The sequence below is a fragment of the Prenolepis imparis genome, unplaced genomic scaffold, assembly GCF_030444845.1.
Source record: "Prenolepis imparis isolate NDT839.2.m4 unplaced genomic scaffold, iyPreImpa1.0 SCAF_1, whole genome shotgun sequence".
Taxonomy (NCBI): domain Eukaryota; kingdom Metazoa; phylum Arthropoda; class Insecta; order Hymenoptera; family Formicidae; genus Prenolepis; species Prenolepis imparis.
Genome location: NW_028141159.1, coordinates 23,589,017 through 23,606,777, shown reverse-complemented (window position 1 = coordinate 23,606,777; position 17,761 = coordinate 23,589,017). Strand labels below are relative to the sequence as shown.

The 17,761-nt window shown below is 37.5% G+C and overlaps 1 protein-coding gene across 16 annotated transcripts in view; it reads left to right on the top strand.

Moving 5' to 3' along the window:
* LOC145936763 (uncharacterized) overlaps nucleotides 1-17,761 on the top strand; it is a 48,665-nt gene that overhangs the window by 27,903 nt on the left and 3,001 nt on the right. For 7 of the 16 annotated variants that reach the window (XM_083039303.1, XM_083039365.1, XM_083039410.1 and 4 more), the window contains 11 exons: nucleotides 1,839-1,982; nucleotides 3,733-4,081; nucleotides 4,605-4,792; nucleotides 4,902-12,378; nucleotides 13,473-13,913; nucleotides 14,026-14,311; nucleotides 14,423-14,649; nucleotides 14,738-14,955; nucleotides 15,052-15,423; nucleotides 15,566-15,916; nucleotides 16,918-17,483. In XM_083039303.1, coding sequence (XP_082895429.1) covers nucleotides 1,839-1,982; nucleotides 3,733-4,081; nucleotides 4,605-4,792; nucleotides 4,902-12,378; nucleotides 13,473-13,913; nucleotides 14,026-14,311; nucleotides 14,423-14,649; nucleotides 14,738-14,955; nucleotides 15,052-15,423; nucleotides 15,566-15,916; nucleotides 16,918-17,483 — 10,619 coding nt within the window. The remainder of the gene's footprint in view (nucleotides 1-1,838; nucleotides 1,983-3,732; nucleotides 4,082-4,604; nucleotides 4,793-4,901; nucleotides 12,379-13,472; nucleotides 13,914-14,025; nucleotides 14,312-14,422; nucleotides 14,650-14,737; nucleotides 14,956-15,051; nucleotides 15,424-15,565; nucleotides 15,917-16,917; nucleotides 17,484-17,761) is intronic. The other 9 variants (XM_083039340.1, XM_083039294.1, XM_083039355.1 and 6 more) reach the window with 7 other exon arrangements.

Genomic DNA, 17,761 nt, shown 5'->3' with positions numbered 1-17,761 from the left:
TTTACACTGATGATGATAATTATTTTAAATTATACAAATTAAAGTTTATTTAATAATAATAATTTCATTTAAAGATATATTTACAAGTTGCATATTAATATTTACGAGAATTTTTATTTTATTACATATTATGAGATATACATATAATATATAATTATATAAATTGGAAGAATATTAAAATTGGGGGGAGTAAAATATACAGAAATAGATTATTTAAATTTAAATAATATATATTTTTATTATATAGATATATATCCATACAATAATAGAATTATTTTGTAATAAAATAATATTTTAAATACTTTATCTTGCTGTGATTTGACCAGAAAGCGAAACCAAAATTTGTTGTGATTGTAGCAATATTAACACTTTCAGTGCCAAGAAGAATGTTTTTTTAATTTAAGTTACAAATAATTACAACGTTTTTTTGTTACGAAACAGATTTTTTATTCAGTTAGAAGATAGCGAATTATTCTTTTATTTTTCGAGCAGACGAGTCGTAAACTTTATCTGAAAACCTATAAATAATTAATTTATTTAATAAAAAATTTTGCTTTATTTTACTTATATTCTCATTCTTGTCTTATTTTTCAGTCGAGCTGTCAAGATTTATGTGACATTTTCTAGAAAAAAGTCTGTAATCTATAATAAATAGTGGTCTTAAACAAATTTTGTAATCAAGAGAAATTTTTTTAATATATATATATAATACATATATATAATAATATTATTACAATAACAATTGAGAGTTTAATTAGATATATTTTTTCATTTTAATATATCTTGTTTACCGTTGTATGTTGTTCTTCCATAACAATTGTTGTAAACATAAAATAATATGGAGAGCTTTTTTAATTAAAATACTATTACTAAGAAATAACTATTTTTTAAATCACATAGTCTCTAAACGGAGATATTTTTTAATTTTATTAATATACATATATATATACATTAATAAAACATTCATTTTATTAATATTTTCTTTGCAATTCAATGGATTATCAAAAGAAATTTCAGTATACAGGGTGTCCCATTTTAAATGAGCTAGGCAAATATCTCATAAAATTGAAAGATATGGAAAAACGTTTCAAACAAAAGTTGTTTGGTTCGAAGGGGCATATAAAATGGTGCCATTGATGTGACCTTGGATAATCATTTGGAGGTCACATGAAGTTCACCTTCAATTTCTTAAATGGACCCCGCCTATTTTTCAATGCATATTCTTATAGCTTATCTCGAGAGCTTTTCAAAACACTATAATAAAGTATTGTTTTATTCAGTGCTTTTCGAATTATAATGCTTGAAGTTTAATTAGACAAATCAATTGGTGTAAAGAAAATGCATAGTTGTTTTTAAGAAAATGTATACAATTTACAACATAATTTTTTCTTAAAAAAGAATTATGCGTTTTTTTTTACACCAACTGATTGGTCTCATTATCTTTTTCATAATTCGAAAAATACTTAAATGAAAAAACTTTATTATAGTGTTTTGAAAAGCTCTCGAGATAAGCTACAAGAATATGCATTGAAAAATAGGGGTTTCCATTTAAGAAATTGAAGGTGACTTTTATGTGACCTTCAAACGATTATCCGAGGTCACATTAATGGCACCATCTTATATCCCCCTTCGAAGCAAACAACTTTTTGTCTGAAATGTTTTTTCATATCTTTCCTATTTTTTTGCAATATTTTCCTAGCTCATTTAAAATAGGACACTGTTAGATCTAGAAAATATTGAAATGGTACTGAAAGGGTTGCGATAAAAATATTGGCTGGTGTTTTTGGCCTGGGTGTGCAAGTTTGCAATATGCATTTGGTGTTGGTGCATGTGTCTAGATGGGGCTGTGCCCAGGTGGTGGTGGTAGTGGGCGAGGTATGATACGTCCCCCGGTCCATATAACGGGGCACCAGGTGCCGGTGGCGGGCCCATCGATGGGCCCCGTGATGCCGCACCCTCACCGAAGACCCTTGCTTTTGCAGGTGAGCAAGATTCGGGTCATTTCATTAATATTAAAATAGAATAAATAAATTTGAAATATATATAGACAAGAGCTTCAGTTTTTTTGAAACTAAGTTTATGAAAGACTTATTTCTTTTCTATGGAGATAAGAATATTTTTAATTTCTTTTTTTTTTTTTAAGCGAACATTTTTTGCCAAATCATTTTCCATAATATAATAAAATCAAGACGAAAAATATATATTTGATTAAAAAATTTAGTTATATTAGAGAAAAAATAATATAATTCTAAATAAAATAATATATAAAAATAATATGTTCTAAATAGAATGATAAATTAATTAAATAACATAGAAAGAATATATTTACTTATTTAATTAATTCATTTATGTTGTAAAATATGATATATACTGCTGGATATTAAATGCAGTGTTGCAGTTTTAATGGCCAGTAGTATTATATCTCCTATCAATGGAAAATTATTTAAACATTGAGTATTTGATTATATAATACTAATTGAATTTAAAAAATTAAATGTTTATATTATGTTATACTGTGGATTAGTTTCATTATCCTACTGTAAAAGTGAAAACAAGTCATTAACACCTGCACTTTTTATTCCCTCTCCTCTATTTACTTTATTATAAAATTTAATGCACTTTTAAATATGTTTGCATGTATATTGCATGATCTTAATTTTATAAATATTGAGTAAAAGAGTTTTTACCAAATTTTGCTGAATTTTTTTTTATTCCAAAATATCAGAATATCGCTTTTTTTATGATTGGTATATCATTAAATGTGTTCAAACCGTTTTGCATGCGTATGCGAGTGCGTGTATATGTACACATATATGTACAGGGTGTCTGGAAAGATAAGGTCAATCGAATAGGAGGTGAAAGAGGAGCATGAGTAGAACACATAATGTAAATAAAATTTTTTCGTATTCGCTATGGTTTAGAAAATACAGCGCATTTTCGAGAAAAATGTTTTATACAAAAATTGTAGGGTTTTAAGTGAAGCATTACACAGAAAAATTAGTATGACCTTGAATAGCGTTCTCAAGGTCACGTAAAGATAACCTAAAAATTTTTAATGGGTATCCTCAGTTTTTATTGCATATTATTGTAGCTTATCCCGAGGACTATTCAAGGTCATACTAATTTTTCTGTGTAATACTTCACTTAAAACCCTACAATTTTTGTATAAAACATTTTTCTCGAAAATGCGTACTTTTCGAAATATTAAGGGCTTTCAACACTTTTTATGCACCCCTATAAAGCGCTGTATTTTCTAAAATTCTAAACCATAGCGAATACGAAAAAATTTTATTTACATTATGTGTTCTACTCTTTCACCTCCTATTCGATTGACCTTACCTTTCCAGACACCCTGTATATGTGTGTATGTATGTATGCATAAATGTTTGTGTGTGTGAATGTGTATTACTAATAGATCATACATAACAATTTTTTTTTTATATTTATATATAGTAAAAAGTAAATAAAAAAATTTTACTGCGTTAGAAATATTGTTATTATTAATATAAACCAATTTATAATCCAACATAAAGTTGCATTTTTCTCAATTATCACATGTATTCTTTTTTGCGCACATTGCACTCAACTTTTTATATATATGTATGTTACACGTACACAATTTTACCTGACTTCGCAATTCACAAACTATTTGCATTCTATTTGCAATCGCGATCTTAATTCCTGAATTCCGAAGTAGCATCCCTTATATCCGAAATCGACTTTGACTGGCAGCAGTCGTGTTCGCAGGAGCAGCCGTTGTTGTTAGAGGAGTTGCTGGAGCAGGAGAAACGAGAACAGGAGAAACAGCAGCAACAGCAGCAGCAACAAACCGAAAGTGCCACCGGGGGTAGTATTTTGAGCGACAGCGATTTCGAGAGATTCAGAGCTGACGTTTTGGGCGCCACGTCACCTCCTCAGAATATGGTGCCGGTGGCGAGGCCGCCTTGCGTAGTTAGACAGGCGTCTTCGGGGTCTGATACCAATTGGCAGCAGGGTGCTGTGGCTGCTGATGGGACGGCAAAGTTGACAGCGGCGCAGGTGGGAGCGAGACAGCCGATCGCTACGCAGACCCCGCCTGAATGTTAGTAATCTTCTATTATCTATGTTTCTCGATTCATTACACTAGCTACTTTACAGCCAAGAATTATTTTAAACCAGACAAAGTGTTTCTTATAGATTTTTGGGTTCTAAAAATCATGTCGCAAACCAAATTTCACTAGCAGATTTTCAAAATAATTTAGGTTTAAGGATCCTGACTTCTCACCATGTTGGAATTGTGACGTCAGAGATGAGAAAAGTGCTTTCTCACCTCTGACGTCACAATCTAACATGGCCGCGATGAGGACTTAAATTGTAAAAAAATGACTTTTTGCGATATTTGAATTCTTTTTTTTTTTTTTTTTTTTTTTTTTAAGATTGCAGTGTTTTATAATTTAATACTCTATTATATGTATTTAATATTCTATCTAAAAAATTTTCATTATTGATATATTATTTGATGTTCCCTTTAGTATTTATAATGAGAAAACAAATGTATGAGATTTATTCCTCCTTAAAGACACTATGCATTCTTAGTTTATCTCAAAACTGTGTTATTTATTTAGCGAGGGTAGCTACGTTCAACGTTCCTCAGTTACCAGCACCACCAGTTCCACCAGAAAATATAGTTAACGAACAAGATCGACAGATACAATTGCAATATGAGCACTGGCTTAATAATCAAGATCAAGTATTGAAGCAGCAGTTACATTTTTATGAAACAGAAATCCAAAAACTTCGCAAAACAAGAAAGGTAAATAAAAATTAATTAGTTTCTATACATTAAATAAGTAAATATTTTTACACACAAAATACTGAATCGTTTTAACTTCTCATCTCATGTAATTTTTAACTCTTTCCAGTCTCTCAATAGCAAGCAACGCCAACTTCGAAAATCCGGCAATGAATTGACAGAGGCGGACGCTGCCGAGCTGCAACGGGTTACCAGTGAACAGGCTATTTTACAAAAACACTTGGATCAATCGCGTAAACAAGGTCGTCAACACAACATGACGATCCAGGAATATCAAAGCAAGCAACAACAACGACAAGCTCATGCCCAACCAAACGAACCCTGTTCTCCACTGATGTCACCTTCTCAACATTCCCCGATGCATTCTCCAGCGGCCTTAGTTTCTCAGAGTCCTGGTCCTAACATGATTCAACATTCACCAGCGACTCCGTCAATTGTACAGCACAGTCCAGGTACACCGCTGCTTCAGCACAGTCCAGGTAATTCTCAGTCAACCAATCTGGGAACAATGTCACCTCATAATGTTCAGCAACAGTCGCCGAGAATTGGAACTCCTCATTCTCAAGGTGACGAAAGTCCCTTTAGTCCTGGACCAATGCCTTCTCCGGGTTTATGCAATCCCAATACTACGCGGATGACATCACCGCAGCACAGAGCCATCATTGGTGGAAGATTAGCGACTTCTCCTGGTGCCTTTACGCCAGAAACGCGAAATCCGCAACAAATGATGGCCGATCAGAGTGTGAGAGTTCATAATTTGGCTCAGAGATTCGTTAGGCCGCCAGAGGGGGCGCAGAGAAGGGGCGGCATCGTTTACAGTCCCCAACCAGGACAGCAACAGTTGCTGAATCAGCATCAACAATTATTGCAGAGGCAGCAAATTATTCAGCAACAACAGCAACACGAAAATATTGCTCAGGATCAGGGACAGAGCGCCATTGCGCGAGGGACATTGCAGCGGCAGCAGGTTTTCACTCAGCAACAGCAACATGAAAGCATTTCTCGACAACAAATTCTTCAGCAACAGCAACCACAACAACAGAGTGATATTTCTCAGGATGGACAGAATATTATTGCTCAACGAAATTTGCAGATGGCTCAACAGAGGCAGATTCTTCAACAACAGCAGCAATCAAATGATGTTGTTTCTCAAGAAGGACACAATGCTGTTGTTCAAAGAAATTTACAAATGGCTCGGCAGCAAATTATCCAGCAGCAACAGCAAGAAGGAATTTCTCAGGATGGACAGAACATTATTGTTCAAAGATCGATGCAAATGACTCCGCAAAGACAACAAATTCTTCAACAGACGGAAAATGTTGTTCAGGAAGGCCAAAATTCTATTAATCAAAGAGCACTGCAAATGGTTCCACAACAGCAACGACAAGTTCTTCAGCAACAACAGCAACAGAATGATATTATTTCTCAAGAAGGACAGACTGTTGTTACTCAAAGAAATTTACATCTGATGCAGCAACGACAGCAGATTCTCCAGCAACAACAAATTGTCCAACAACACGAAGTAATGCCTCAAGGCATTTCTGCAGAAGGACAAAGTTCGATTGGACAAAGAACAATGCAAATGGCGCAGCAACGACAGCAAATTCCTCAGCAGCAGCAGCAACAGGAAGATACTTCTCAGGATATGCAAAATGTTGCTGCTCAAAGAAATTTGCAAATAGTGCAACAACGACAAATTCTTCAACAACAGCAGCATGAAGGGATTGCACAGAACGTTTCTCAAGACGGACAGAACATTATTCAAAGAACATTACAAATGACACAGCAGCGTCAACAGGCCCTTCAACAACACGAAAACATTTCTCAAGATGGACAGAGTGTTGTTGCTCAAAGAAATTTGCAAATGGCTCAGCAACGACAACAAACCCTTCAACAACAGCAACAAACCCTTCAACAACAGCAACAAATTCTTCAACAACAAATTCAGCAACAACACGAAGATGTTCCTAAAGATGGACAAAGCACTATTACTCAGAGATCACTGCAAATGGTTCATCAACGACAACAAATTATTCAGCAGCAACAACATGAGAATGTTTCTCAGATTATTTCTCAAGAGGGACAAAATTCTATTGCTCAAAGATCATTACAATTGGTGCAACAACGACAGCAAATTCTTCATCAGCAGCAACAACATGAAGCCATTTCTCAAGAAGGACAGAATTCTATTGTTCAAAAATCTCTTCAAATAGCTCAGCAACGTCAGCAGCTTCTACAGCAACACGAAGGTGTTTCTCAAAATATTCCTCAGGAAGGACAGAATACTATCGGTCAAAGATCACTTCAAATGGTTCAGCAACGACAACATATTCTTCAACAACAGCAACGACAGCAGTTTTTGCAGATGCAACAGCAACAACAACAAAAGCCGCCCAACTCACCGATGATGTCTCAACCAGCTAGTTCCCCAAGTCCGCAGCTTCATCAACAGCTTCAACAAGGTTATAGTCAACCTCCAAGTTCACCCATGGTGCAACAGGTGACGATGGGGTCTCCAATGCTTCAGCAGCAACTGAATCCGATTTCACAGCCTCCCAGTCCGATGAATAGGATTTCGCCGATGCTTCACGGTGGTCATCACCATTCTTCAACAACAAATCAACCACCTAGCTCGCCTATGATGCCTAGAAGTCCTATGGTAGCCGGATCTCCCATGCAGATGCAACGAAGACAATCTACAGGAAGTAGTCCGGCTATGCCAGATAGACCACAAAGCGTGGAAAATCCTGGAACACCAAGAACACCCCATACACCTCATAATTTTATTCAACAGAGTACTAATTTAACTACGACTTCAAATGATCAAATGCAAATTCTTCAAGATACATCCTCTTTAGCAGAAAATTCTTCTAGAGGTGGAGGAAACCCCAATAATCCTTTAAATCCAATTCCTTTTCCTAATTTTGGAAAGTCTGGGTATTTTAAATTAGGGTTAAGAGGCGGCTCGCCAGGTTATCAGCAACAAGTTTTCCAAGAACGAGTTTGTTTATTAGAAAATACTACTATGAATAATAGTGAAAATCACAATAAGCTCGCAAAACCAATGCCATTTTTTGGAAGATTTGGATACTTTAAATTGGGTCTAAGAGGTGGATCGCCTATGTGGTCGAGCAAAGCGGAAAGCAGCAAAAGCGGCAAAGAGTCAGAAATATCTCAGACGAAGAGAGAACAGCCCGTAGAAGAAAAAGCAAACATTTCTGTGAATCGGAAAACCGCCAGGATTGGCTCATTAGTTTGCGCTGATTACAACGACTTCGACGATGACTCGCATACTCCGCCGCAGGCTTCGCCGACGACTTTGGAAGTGAAACCGGCTGGTCAAAACCCTTCCTTCATCTCTTCAACTTTAGACACTGAACCTTTAGTTTTGGAAAGTCCTGGAGTAAAATTGGAACAGCTTCCAGACACGACAGATTATGATGATGATAAAACTATAGTAAACACCGAGGTAACCTTGAGCTCCGCAGCTCAACGGGATAGTGATGATATCACCGTCATTGAACAGTTCGGTGACTCGGAGCTTGGTGATGTTATTTCAGGAAGTCTGGAAGGGGATATGCAAGAAGCATTTATTCTCTTTGAAACTGAAATGGGTCTTTCTCCCGTTAGTAATGATTCACTTTGTCAAGCTTTAGTAAATAACGCTGGTCAAGGTCACGATCTAGCGCAGATTTTGCAGATTGAAAATACCGAATCACAATCAGAAGAACCGATTTTGAGTGACGAAGATCTAATTCCGTCTCACTTGAGGAACAAAAAGGGTCTTAGACTCGATATAGTGAGAACCCTGCAAGCTGGAAAGAAGCTAGTTGCCGTTACTGATGATACTCCAGAATCTCCGGATCAAGAGGAACTCCGGGTAAGTCCTTCTCCGGGTTCTTACTTGGCTCAATCTCTCGATCAAGCGCTCATGGTGTCTTTAGTAAATGAATCCGAAGTAGTTATTATCGACCCTACGACAAAATCTCCTGAAGATAATCTCTCTAAAGGATCAGGCGATGAGGACGCTGAGAAAATTGATTCCAACGTACAAACTGACGTTTCTAAGGAGAATACAACTAACGAAGGCTCGATAGATGATCAAAACAAGTTGAAACAAAACAAGAGTCCCACGAACTTTGTTTTTTCAGATAATAAAACTTTTCATAATAAAATTTCACCTTCAACTATGCATCAAACAAATATTAGTACAATAACGATCTCAAATTCAGCGACTTCTTTAGCAAATACTGCAATTTCTTCAAATTCAAGTACGATTCTAGCTTCTATCAGTTCCGATTCTCAACTGAACCAAATCTCAATTCAGCCAGTTGCTACAGAAACGAAAACGATAGATCAATTTGACTCGAAGAAAGCTTCTTCAAGCTCTTTCATCAGTAATAAAAAAGATTTCGCATTATCATCGACGATGGCAAGCATTGTGGAGGACGCAAAGATTGCTGCCAAACTTAGTCAAACCGCTATAGTCTCCAACCCTCAGCAAAGTAAGTTAGATCTGAAAATCGGGGTATTCGCTGCCGAAACACCTAAAACATTATCTATAGTAAGGCCTTTGATAACTTCCTCGGATTTACCGACGAGCAAAATGGAATCTTTAAGCAATCCTACGAAATTAGTATTAAGCGTGCAACCAACTTCTGTTACGCTGCTGACTCCGAAAATGTCAATTCCGGATTTATCGAAGAAAAAGGGTATTATGAAAAATAAGGAAAAACAAGTGGAGGATCAACAAGGTGAAATAAAGACAGAGAAAGAAGAAATGCATGGTAAAATAAAAAACGAGAGCAAATCTTCGGAATTAATTGCCGAAGAGAAGAAGATCGATCCGTTAAATACTACAGATGAGCTCGAGAGCATGCTAGAGGCTATTCACAATCCTGCGGAAAATGCCGAAAATAAAAATGATACTCCAACGACGACTCTGAAAAGGATGTCACCCGTCACCGACGATTTATCGCTCGTCAACATCTTGGAGAACGATTCTGAATTAGTGGAAAACGACAAAGAACAGATTTTATCAAGCTCCGAGGTGCAAAAAGGTGCCAACAAATCGAAAGAAACCGAAAAAAACAATGAAGAAACTAATAATGACAAAAATACTCTTTCCAATGACAAGAATAATCAGAAAGAACTGAGCGGGACCGAAGTGGAAAGTTCTAAACCATTTCTTCAACATTGTTTGAGCGAAGAAAAAAGTTTGATGGAGGAATCGTCAGAAGATATTTTAGATATGTTGCACAACATCATCTCATCGAAGCCGGAAATGGCAGACAGCGGCGATCTGAAACCAAGTCTTATCTATCAGATGCCAACTCCGCTCGATACTTTGCCCTTGAATATTCTTCAGGACTCATTGATCGATGTGGAGCAAGAAAATCTGGAAAATGATCAACTTTCTTCTTCAACTGAAACTAAAAATCAAGTGAAAGATCAAAGTTCCGAAGTGAAAAAGAGTCCTCCAACGACGAGCAGTCAAGCTTCTACTTTAGTCAGCACTGTGGCACAATTACAGAAAAGTACGACGACAGTTCCTCACTTGTCGCCACTCTCAAAACCAACTGAATTGACCTCCAACGTGGCCAACGTGTCTCATCAGCTAAGATCATTGCTATCGTCCTTGCAAAGCAATCAGAATACGGTGAATCAAACTGGAGTAGTCGCCTTGCTATCTTCAGAAAAGACTGGAAACGTCTCGTCTGCTTCTAGCATCCTGTCAACCTTAAATTCGTCATCAAATATCGTTGCTCAAAGTGGAGTTTCGATTTCGACGAGATCAGATCAAAGTCGCTCTCAACCCAATACGATCAATAATGTTATTAAACACTCGGAATTAACTATGAAGGAACCGATGAAAGAATCTAGCGGAATGATTACTGCGAAGATTAGTAATGGCGAGCAGGTTTTCAGAGTGACTTCTTCAGCTACAACTATCCAGTCTACACCAGTTTCTAATTTTTCCAGCACTACTTCCGCAATGATAAGCACTAGAACCATTACAACTTCAATCTCCATCAGTTCGAACGCCATGTTAAACGCCATGCTGGCCGATACTACTTCTTTGAAGCCTTCAGTCGCTGGTCATGGTAGAAATAACACGGTGCCAACCCAATCTGTCAATTTTTTTAATTCCGTCTTGCCATCGACTTCGATACAACGCTCGCAAAGTCTTCAAGCGATTCTACAAGTCAGTTCAGGATGCTCCACACCCGCTCGAGTACAAGTAAATACCAATTCAGCCGTAACTAGCTCAATGCAGTGCGTTAGGGCCATCGTATCACCTTTAGCGACCTCCAGCGGAATCTCTGGTACCTCTAGCATCCTTCAAACAACCTTATCACAAGCTCCAAACCATCTATTGACTCCTAATCAAAGTCAGTATAAATCTCCTGGTCTTCTACCCATCGATAATAAAAATAACGATCTTGAAAATCAATCTACGACTTTGGTGAAGGATTCTGAAGAGTCCAAGGTACAAGAGAAGAAAGAAATAGATTCTAGCAAGAATTCTAGTTCATTGAGATTGGAGGAATCCCAAAATGTATTATTGAAACAACTGTTGCAAAATACAAATATGTGTTCTACGACCTCAGTACCACAAAACCCCAGTCTACCAATAGTTTCTTCGTTGGAGGCTCAATTAGCCCGGCCATTCGTACCCACAGCGCCATCTTTGGTTCCTCAATTGGTAAACGAGACACCAACACCGAAACCAGCAATAAATAAACAAGTTCTTACGAGGGAAACTTCCTTCTTGTCGCACTCGGTGCCACACATGAAGATTCAAAGTTCACCAGTCATTAAGGAAGAACCTTCTAAACCTTCTCCTCCATTATCCAGCTCGATCCCGATAACGTCACAAAGAAGCCACGCGGAAAGCTTCAAACAGCAAACAACAAAATCAATTCCTACTCCCTCGGGAAGTTCCGTGGTAACTTCTTCAGCAAATTCTTCGGCAAAACAACAGTCAGTTTCTTCGACAGTAACGACGACGAGGACGTCTCCGGACATTTCTACGAATCAGCAAGAGACTCCTGGTCAGGGAAAGCCGGGGACCGATGTCGACGAAGAGCCTCAGACACAGCAATGTGTCGCCGGTTCTATTCCAAAAGTTAATTTGCAGAGTAAACCGTTGGTGACTTCCGGGATGACTTCGAAGAACGTTCAACCGCCGATAACTAATAGCTCCGGTAACGTTCCTGGACCTCAGATCCCGCAACAGAGCCAGCAGGTTCAAAATCAGATCCAAGTCTCGCAAAAACCAATAGTGGCCCAACAAGTTTCTTCTTCGACTTCCTCCGTTCATCAACAATCTATTCAACAAGTGCCTCAACATAGCCACGGAACTATCGCGGGGCTACCACAGGCTACTATTACGGGTCCAGCTGTAGCTCCGTCAGGTTCCAAGATAGTGCCTTTCGAGGTCGAGGTGAAGAAGGAGCTTGGTCTCGAGGAAGTTTTAACCGCTACTGGTACAACTGGTACAACCAGCCACTTGCAAACTGATACCAAAGATTTTCTTACTGCCAAAGAGGAGCCCGTAGACAGCGCGATAGACGATAAAACTGGTGAGTAACATTTGGCAACAGTTTTAGTTTTTTTAAAGGACAATCAATCACAAGTTTATGAAAATTTTTTTATTCAGAGCAGATCAGAATGTTGGGACTTACTAGTATTGCTGAGATTTTTAAAAAGCTATAATTTAATTGATCCTTTTCTTTTTTTATGGAATATACAGTGTCTTATTAAGATTAACCATCAAGGGAAAAGAATAATTTTCGAGATATTTTAAAAGTGTGCTAGAGCCATCTAAAAATAGTGTTTCATCGAAATATTTTTTTATTTAAAAATGGCATCTAAGAATTTTCAGCGTGTGCTTTCTCGTCTCTGACGTCACAATCTAACATGTTCGCAGCATAGACATATTAATATAGACTGCTCATAAGGTGGGGGGGGGGGGGGGTTCTCCTGAAGGAAAAAGGCAGCACGAACAGTTTTGGCTTGCTGTCTTCTTCTAATGGTATACTGCGCATACTGGTGCGCAGATTACGTCATAAGCCACGTCCGCTAGAAGAAGACAGCAAGCCAGGATTGTTCGTGCCATCCTTTTCCCTCAGAGGAGGACGCCACCACTTCCGATTCCACTGCCTCATGAGCAGTCTATACTAATATGTCTATGGTTCGCAGCGAGGACTCAGGAGCCTCAATTAAAATTTTAAAATTGAAATTAAAATTTTTTAATAATTAAAATACTTTTGAGTCGCTAGTCGAAGAAAAAATAAAAGGTAACAAAATTAGTCGACCAAACTAGCAAGAAATATATTTATTTGAAAATCACGACGTTTCGACCATGTGGTTGTGGTCCTTATCAAGTGACAATAAATTTCGTGTAGAATTAGTATTGACGAATATGTTAAACAATATGACAGTTTCTCTCTTTCAAATTTGACAAATTAAGTCTTTTAATAATGGACATTTATGATAATTGATTTGTGAGCTTTATATTCTACACGAAATTTATTGTCATTTGATAAGGACCACAACCACATGGTCGAAACGTCGTGATTTTCAAATAAATATATTTCTTGCTAGTTTGGTCGACTAATTTTGTTACCTTTTATTAAAAATTTTTTACTCTATATTTATGTTATATGCTTTTCAGATCAGAAGAAGTTGAAGAGAAGGCAGTACCAGCAGAAACGAAAGCAGAGCCAGGGAAAGGACGCTATGACGGCACCTCAGAAGAAACGCTCCCGCAAAGTCTCGCGCCTCGACGAGGATTACGAGACCTTTGTGGAGAACTTGATGACGCAGTTACGTCAGCTGCAACCGATGGTGGTACTGGAGCCTCTGCTGGGACGCAATTACGGAGTGTGTCCGATCTTTGGATGCGGGGATCTCGCCAAGATTGGAAGTCAAAAGGATTATAACACGAGAACTGGCGATTTGATCGGAAATTACGGATCGGCCAGTTTACCCGGAGTTTCCGATCATTATAATACGCAGCCTTTTGGAGAATTAAATCCTCTGTCACCTCAGCAACCCGCGACCACGCAGAGAGGATTTTACGAGCAGGAATTTCCGCCTTTGAAACTTGATGATTGTGAGCAATCATTTATTTTATTACAAATATTTATAATATAATATAATATAGCAAATATTTTATAATAATAAATATAATTTTTAAAAATTATAAAAACACTTATTAAATAAAGATGCTGTTTTAGCTGATGATAAGAAGGAGACTATGGCGACAATTCGCGATGTAGACTCTCCTGATACCATCGTGAGTTCATCCTCGCCTGAATGCGTTATACCAGAATTTATGCACCATTTCCCCGGATTGCGATTGATTGAGGAAGAATCTGACGAGGAGGCGGACTGGTTAAAACGCGTATCACCCGTTATACCTTTGATCTCGCCAATTCCAATCAGGCTAAAGCCTGCTTACTCGAAAGACGCAGCTAAACAACAAGACAAAGAGAACTTGGGAATGCCCAAGTATGTACATTTATTAATTTCTATTATTATTATTAGATATGTACATTAGATGTTATTATATTATTTGTTATTATTTAAGATATTATTATTTATATGATATTATCTCTTCAGACTTGGCAGATCTCCTCCGATTCCTTTACGGGAAAACGGAAACGTCACCGTCACTTTAACCCTGAATAGTCAGGCCGCCGATGATATAATGGGCGTACTCAAAGATCTTGCAAATATTTTAAACATAGCACCACCTACTGGCTATCAAATAGTCGAACGCACTTCCACTCCTCCTAGTCAGAAGTTAGGATTGTACAGAACGAAGGGGAAAGATGGCAAAGAAGGTGGTACGTAGTTAATAAAAAAATCTATCATTAAAAGCAGTTTTTTAATAAAATTTATGAATTGAATATCGATTCCAATTTGTTTTTTCAGCTCCAGTCGATATACAAAGTATCCTGAATGGTGCAGCAAAATTTTGTCGTCATTGCGACGTCGTGATTCTCAACAGTCTGATCCGGAAGAAAGTATCAGATCTGCCGTTCTTCAGCAAGGAAGAAGCCGAACCCGGCGACGAACTTTGCTTCTGTTCAGCGGCTTGCTATATGCAATTTGCTCTCATTCATCGAACACCTTCAAATACTCAGGATAAGGTTTGCATACAATACAAATACATCTTTCTTATAAGAGAGTTTAAGTAAATATATACATATCTAAGTTATATGTCGGATTTTTTTATTACTTTGCAGGCTGCGGCGATAGTGGATCATCTATGCCATAAAGCAGGAACAAAATTATTAGACGACGAGATGAAGGGTTTGAAAAAGTTCTCCATCAAGCAACAACAGCAGCAGCGTATGGAAAGACACGGGAGCATGGAAATTGATAATGAATCAATAACTGAGATTAAGATAAAAACTGAAAAGTTAGATAACGCGGAGATTGCGGAGAATGATGAGAAACGGCCGAAGAAACACTCGATTGCCGATGAAAGTGGTGAAATTACCGAGTCCCAACCACCTGCGAAGATATACAAAGGTGTGAGGTATAAAACCTGGTCGATGGGAACCATACAACCCGGTACCAAGTTCAAAAAACCCACTGAGAGAGAAATTACCGAGGTAAAATGTTACAATTTACTTATTCGATTATTTAGGAATTTATATACATGTAAATAATTCTATAATCAACATCAAAAACATCAAAATTTAATTAATGAATATAAATTTACGAAAAGCAAATATATCAAATCTCTTCTTCTAGATGTTGTTTCGCATGGGAGTCACTGTGGCCCCTGCAAAAACCGAGGACAGTCGTCGTTGCATATTCTGTCAGAATCAGGGCGACGTGACAGCCGATGGACCAGCCCGACTGCTCAACTTTGACGTGGACAAATGGGTGCATCTCAACTGCGCATTATGGTCCAATGTAGTATACGAGGTGCAGAGTGGCGCACTTATGCACCTGGACGATGTGCTGCAAAACAATCTCATGCAAATTTGTATCGTTTGCGAAAAACCTGCTGGCACAATCAAGTGCTACAAGCCGAGATGTACTAATTGCTATCATCTGATGTGTGCTATCAAGGATAACTGCGTTTTCTACAAAGACAAGGTAATTGGAACTATTTGTAACATTGTTATTTATTCGTCCTCGCGTCGTAAGACTATGCTTGCGTCTTACAACTTTTGTACGAGACATTTTTCAATGGAAACCTTGGTTTTCGAGAAATCTCAATGCGAAAGTTGAAATGGGACACCCTGTATATTAGATTTAATGATTTAAAAGTATACAGGATGTCCCATTTTAAATGAGCCAGGCTAATATCTTAAAAAATATGAAAGATACGGAAAAATGTATTGAATGTGACCTTGAATAATTATTTGAAGGTCACATGAAGGTCACTTTTAATTTCTTAAATGGAAACTTCTATTTTTCAATGCATATTCTTGTAGCTTATCTCGAGAGCTTTTCGAAACACTAATAAAGATTTTTTCATTCAGCGCTTTTATAATTATAATGCTTGAAGTTTACAGTATTTTTTGACATAAAATACGAAATATTTATCCTGTAAAATATTTAGTTTTCGTTAATCTTAGCTTAATACTTTTATGCATAAAATAATTAGGCAAATCAGTGTTGTAAAGAAAACGCATAGTTATTTTTAAGAAAATGTATTACAATTTACAACATATTTTTTCTTAAAAACAATTATGCGTTTTTTTTTACACCAATTGATTGGTCTCTTATTAAAAAAATACCGTATCTTTCAAATCTCATAACTCGAAAAATACTTAACGGAAAAAGACTTTATTATAGCATTTTGAAAAGCTCTTAAGCTACAAAACTACGCATTGAAAAATAGGGATTTCCATTTAAGAAATTGGAGGTGACCTTCATGTGACCTTCAAACAACTATCCAAGATCACAACAATGGCATCATCTTCGAACCAAATAACTTTTGTCTGAAACGTTTTTCTATATCTTCCATATTATTATAGATATTTGCTTAAAATGGGGGACACCTCCTATATAACTAGATTTTCAGAATTCTCTTAATTCTCTCTCTATAAAATTTCCTTACAATCTTTCTGAATTTTCAATTCTTCTTCCAGACCATGTATTGTCCTCAACATATTCTGAAAAATGAAAAAGATAAGGAATTGCTCACGCTATCCGCTTATCGTCGCGTTTACGTGAATCGCGATGAAAATCGTCAAGTTGCCGCGGTGATGCATCATTCCGAGCACAATCATCTGCTCCGCGTGGGTTCCCTCATTTTTCTCAGCGTCGGCCAACTGCTTCCTCATCAGCTGCAGAACTTCCATACGCCGAATTACATCTATCCCGTGGGCTATAAAATCGTGCGCTTCTACTGGAGTATGCGCAGACCCAACAAACGCTGCCGCTACGTTTGCTCGATCCATGACGTTTCCGGTCGTCCAGAATTTCGCGTCCTGATTCAGGAGCCTCTTCAGGAGGATGTCGAACTGAGGGACGCTACTCCGCGAGCCGTTTGGAGCCGGATTTTAGAGCCGCTCGCGGAATTGAGGAGAAGCACCAATTCCGTTCAGTTGTTTCCGAGATACGTCTCGGGAGAGGATCTATTTGGTCTGACGGAGCCGACGGTGGTTAGGGTATTGGAGAGTTTGCCTGGGATTGAGACTCTGACTGACTACAGGTAAGAACTTGTGATTCTCAAAGTGGCTCCTAATTTCTTTTTTTGCTTCCTCATAGAGGAAGCTTTGTTTTCGTGAAAAAAATTGGAAATTTGCACATTGCTTCCTCACCAATCTTATTTCGTTCATTGATGGTTTTTCAATTATGGCTTCCTCATAGAGAAAGCTTAAATTTTATTTCGCTCATTGATGGTTCTTCAATTAGGCTTCCTCATAGAGAAAACTTTATGAGCGAAATAAAATGGTGAGGAAGCAATGTGCAAGTTAAGCTTCCTCTATG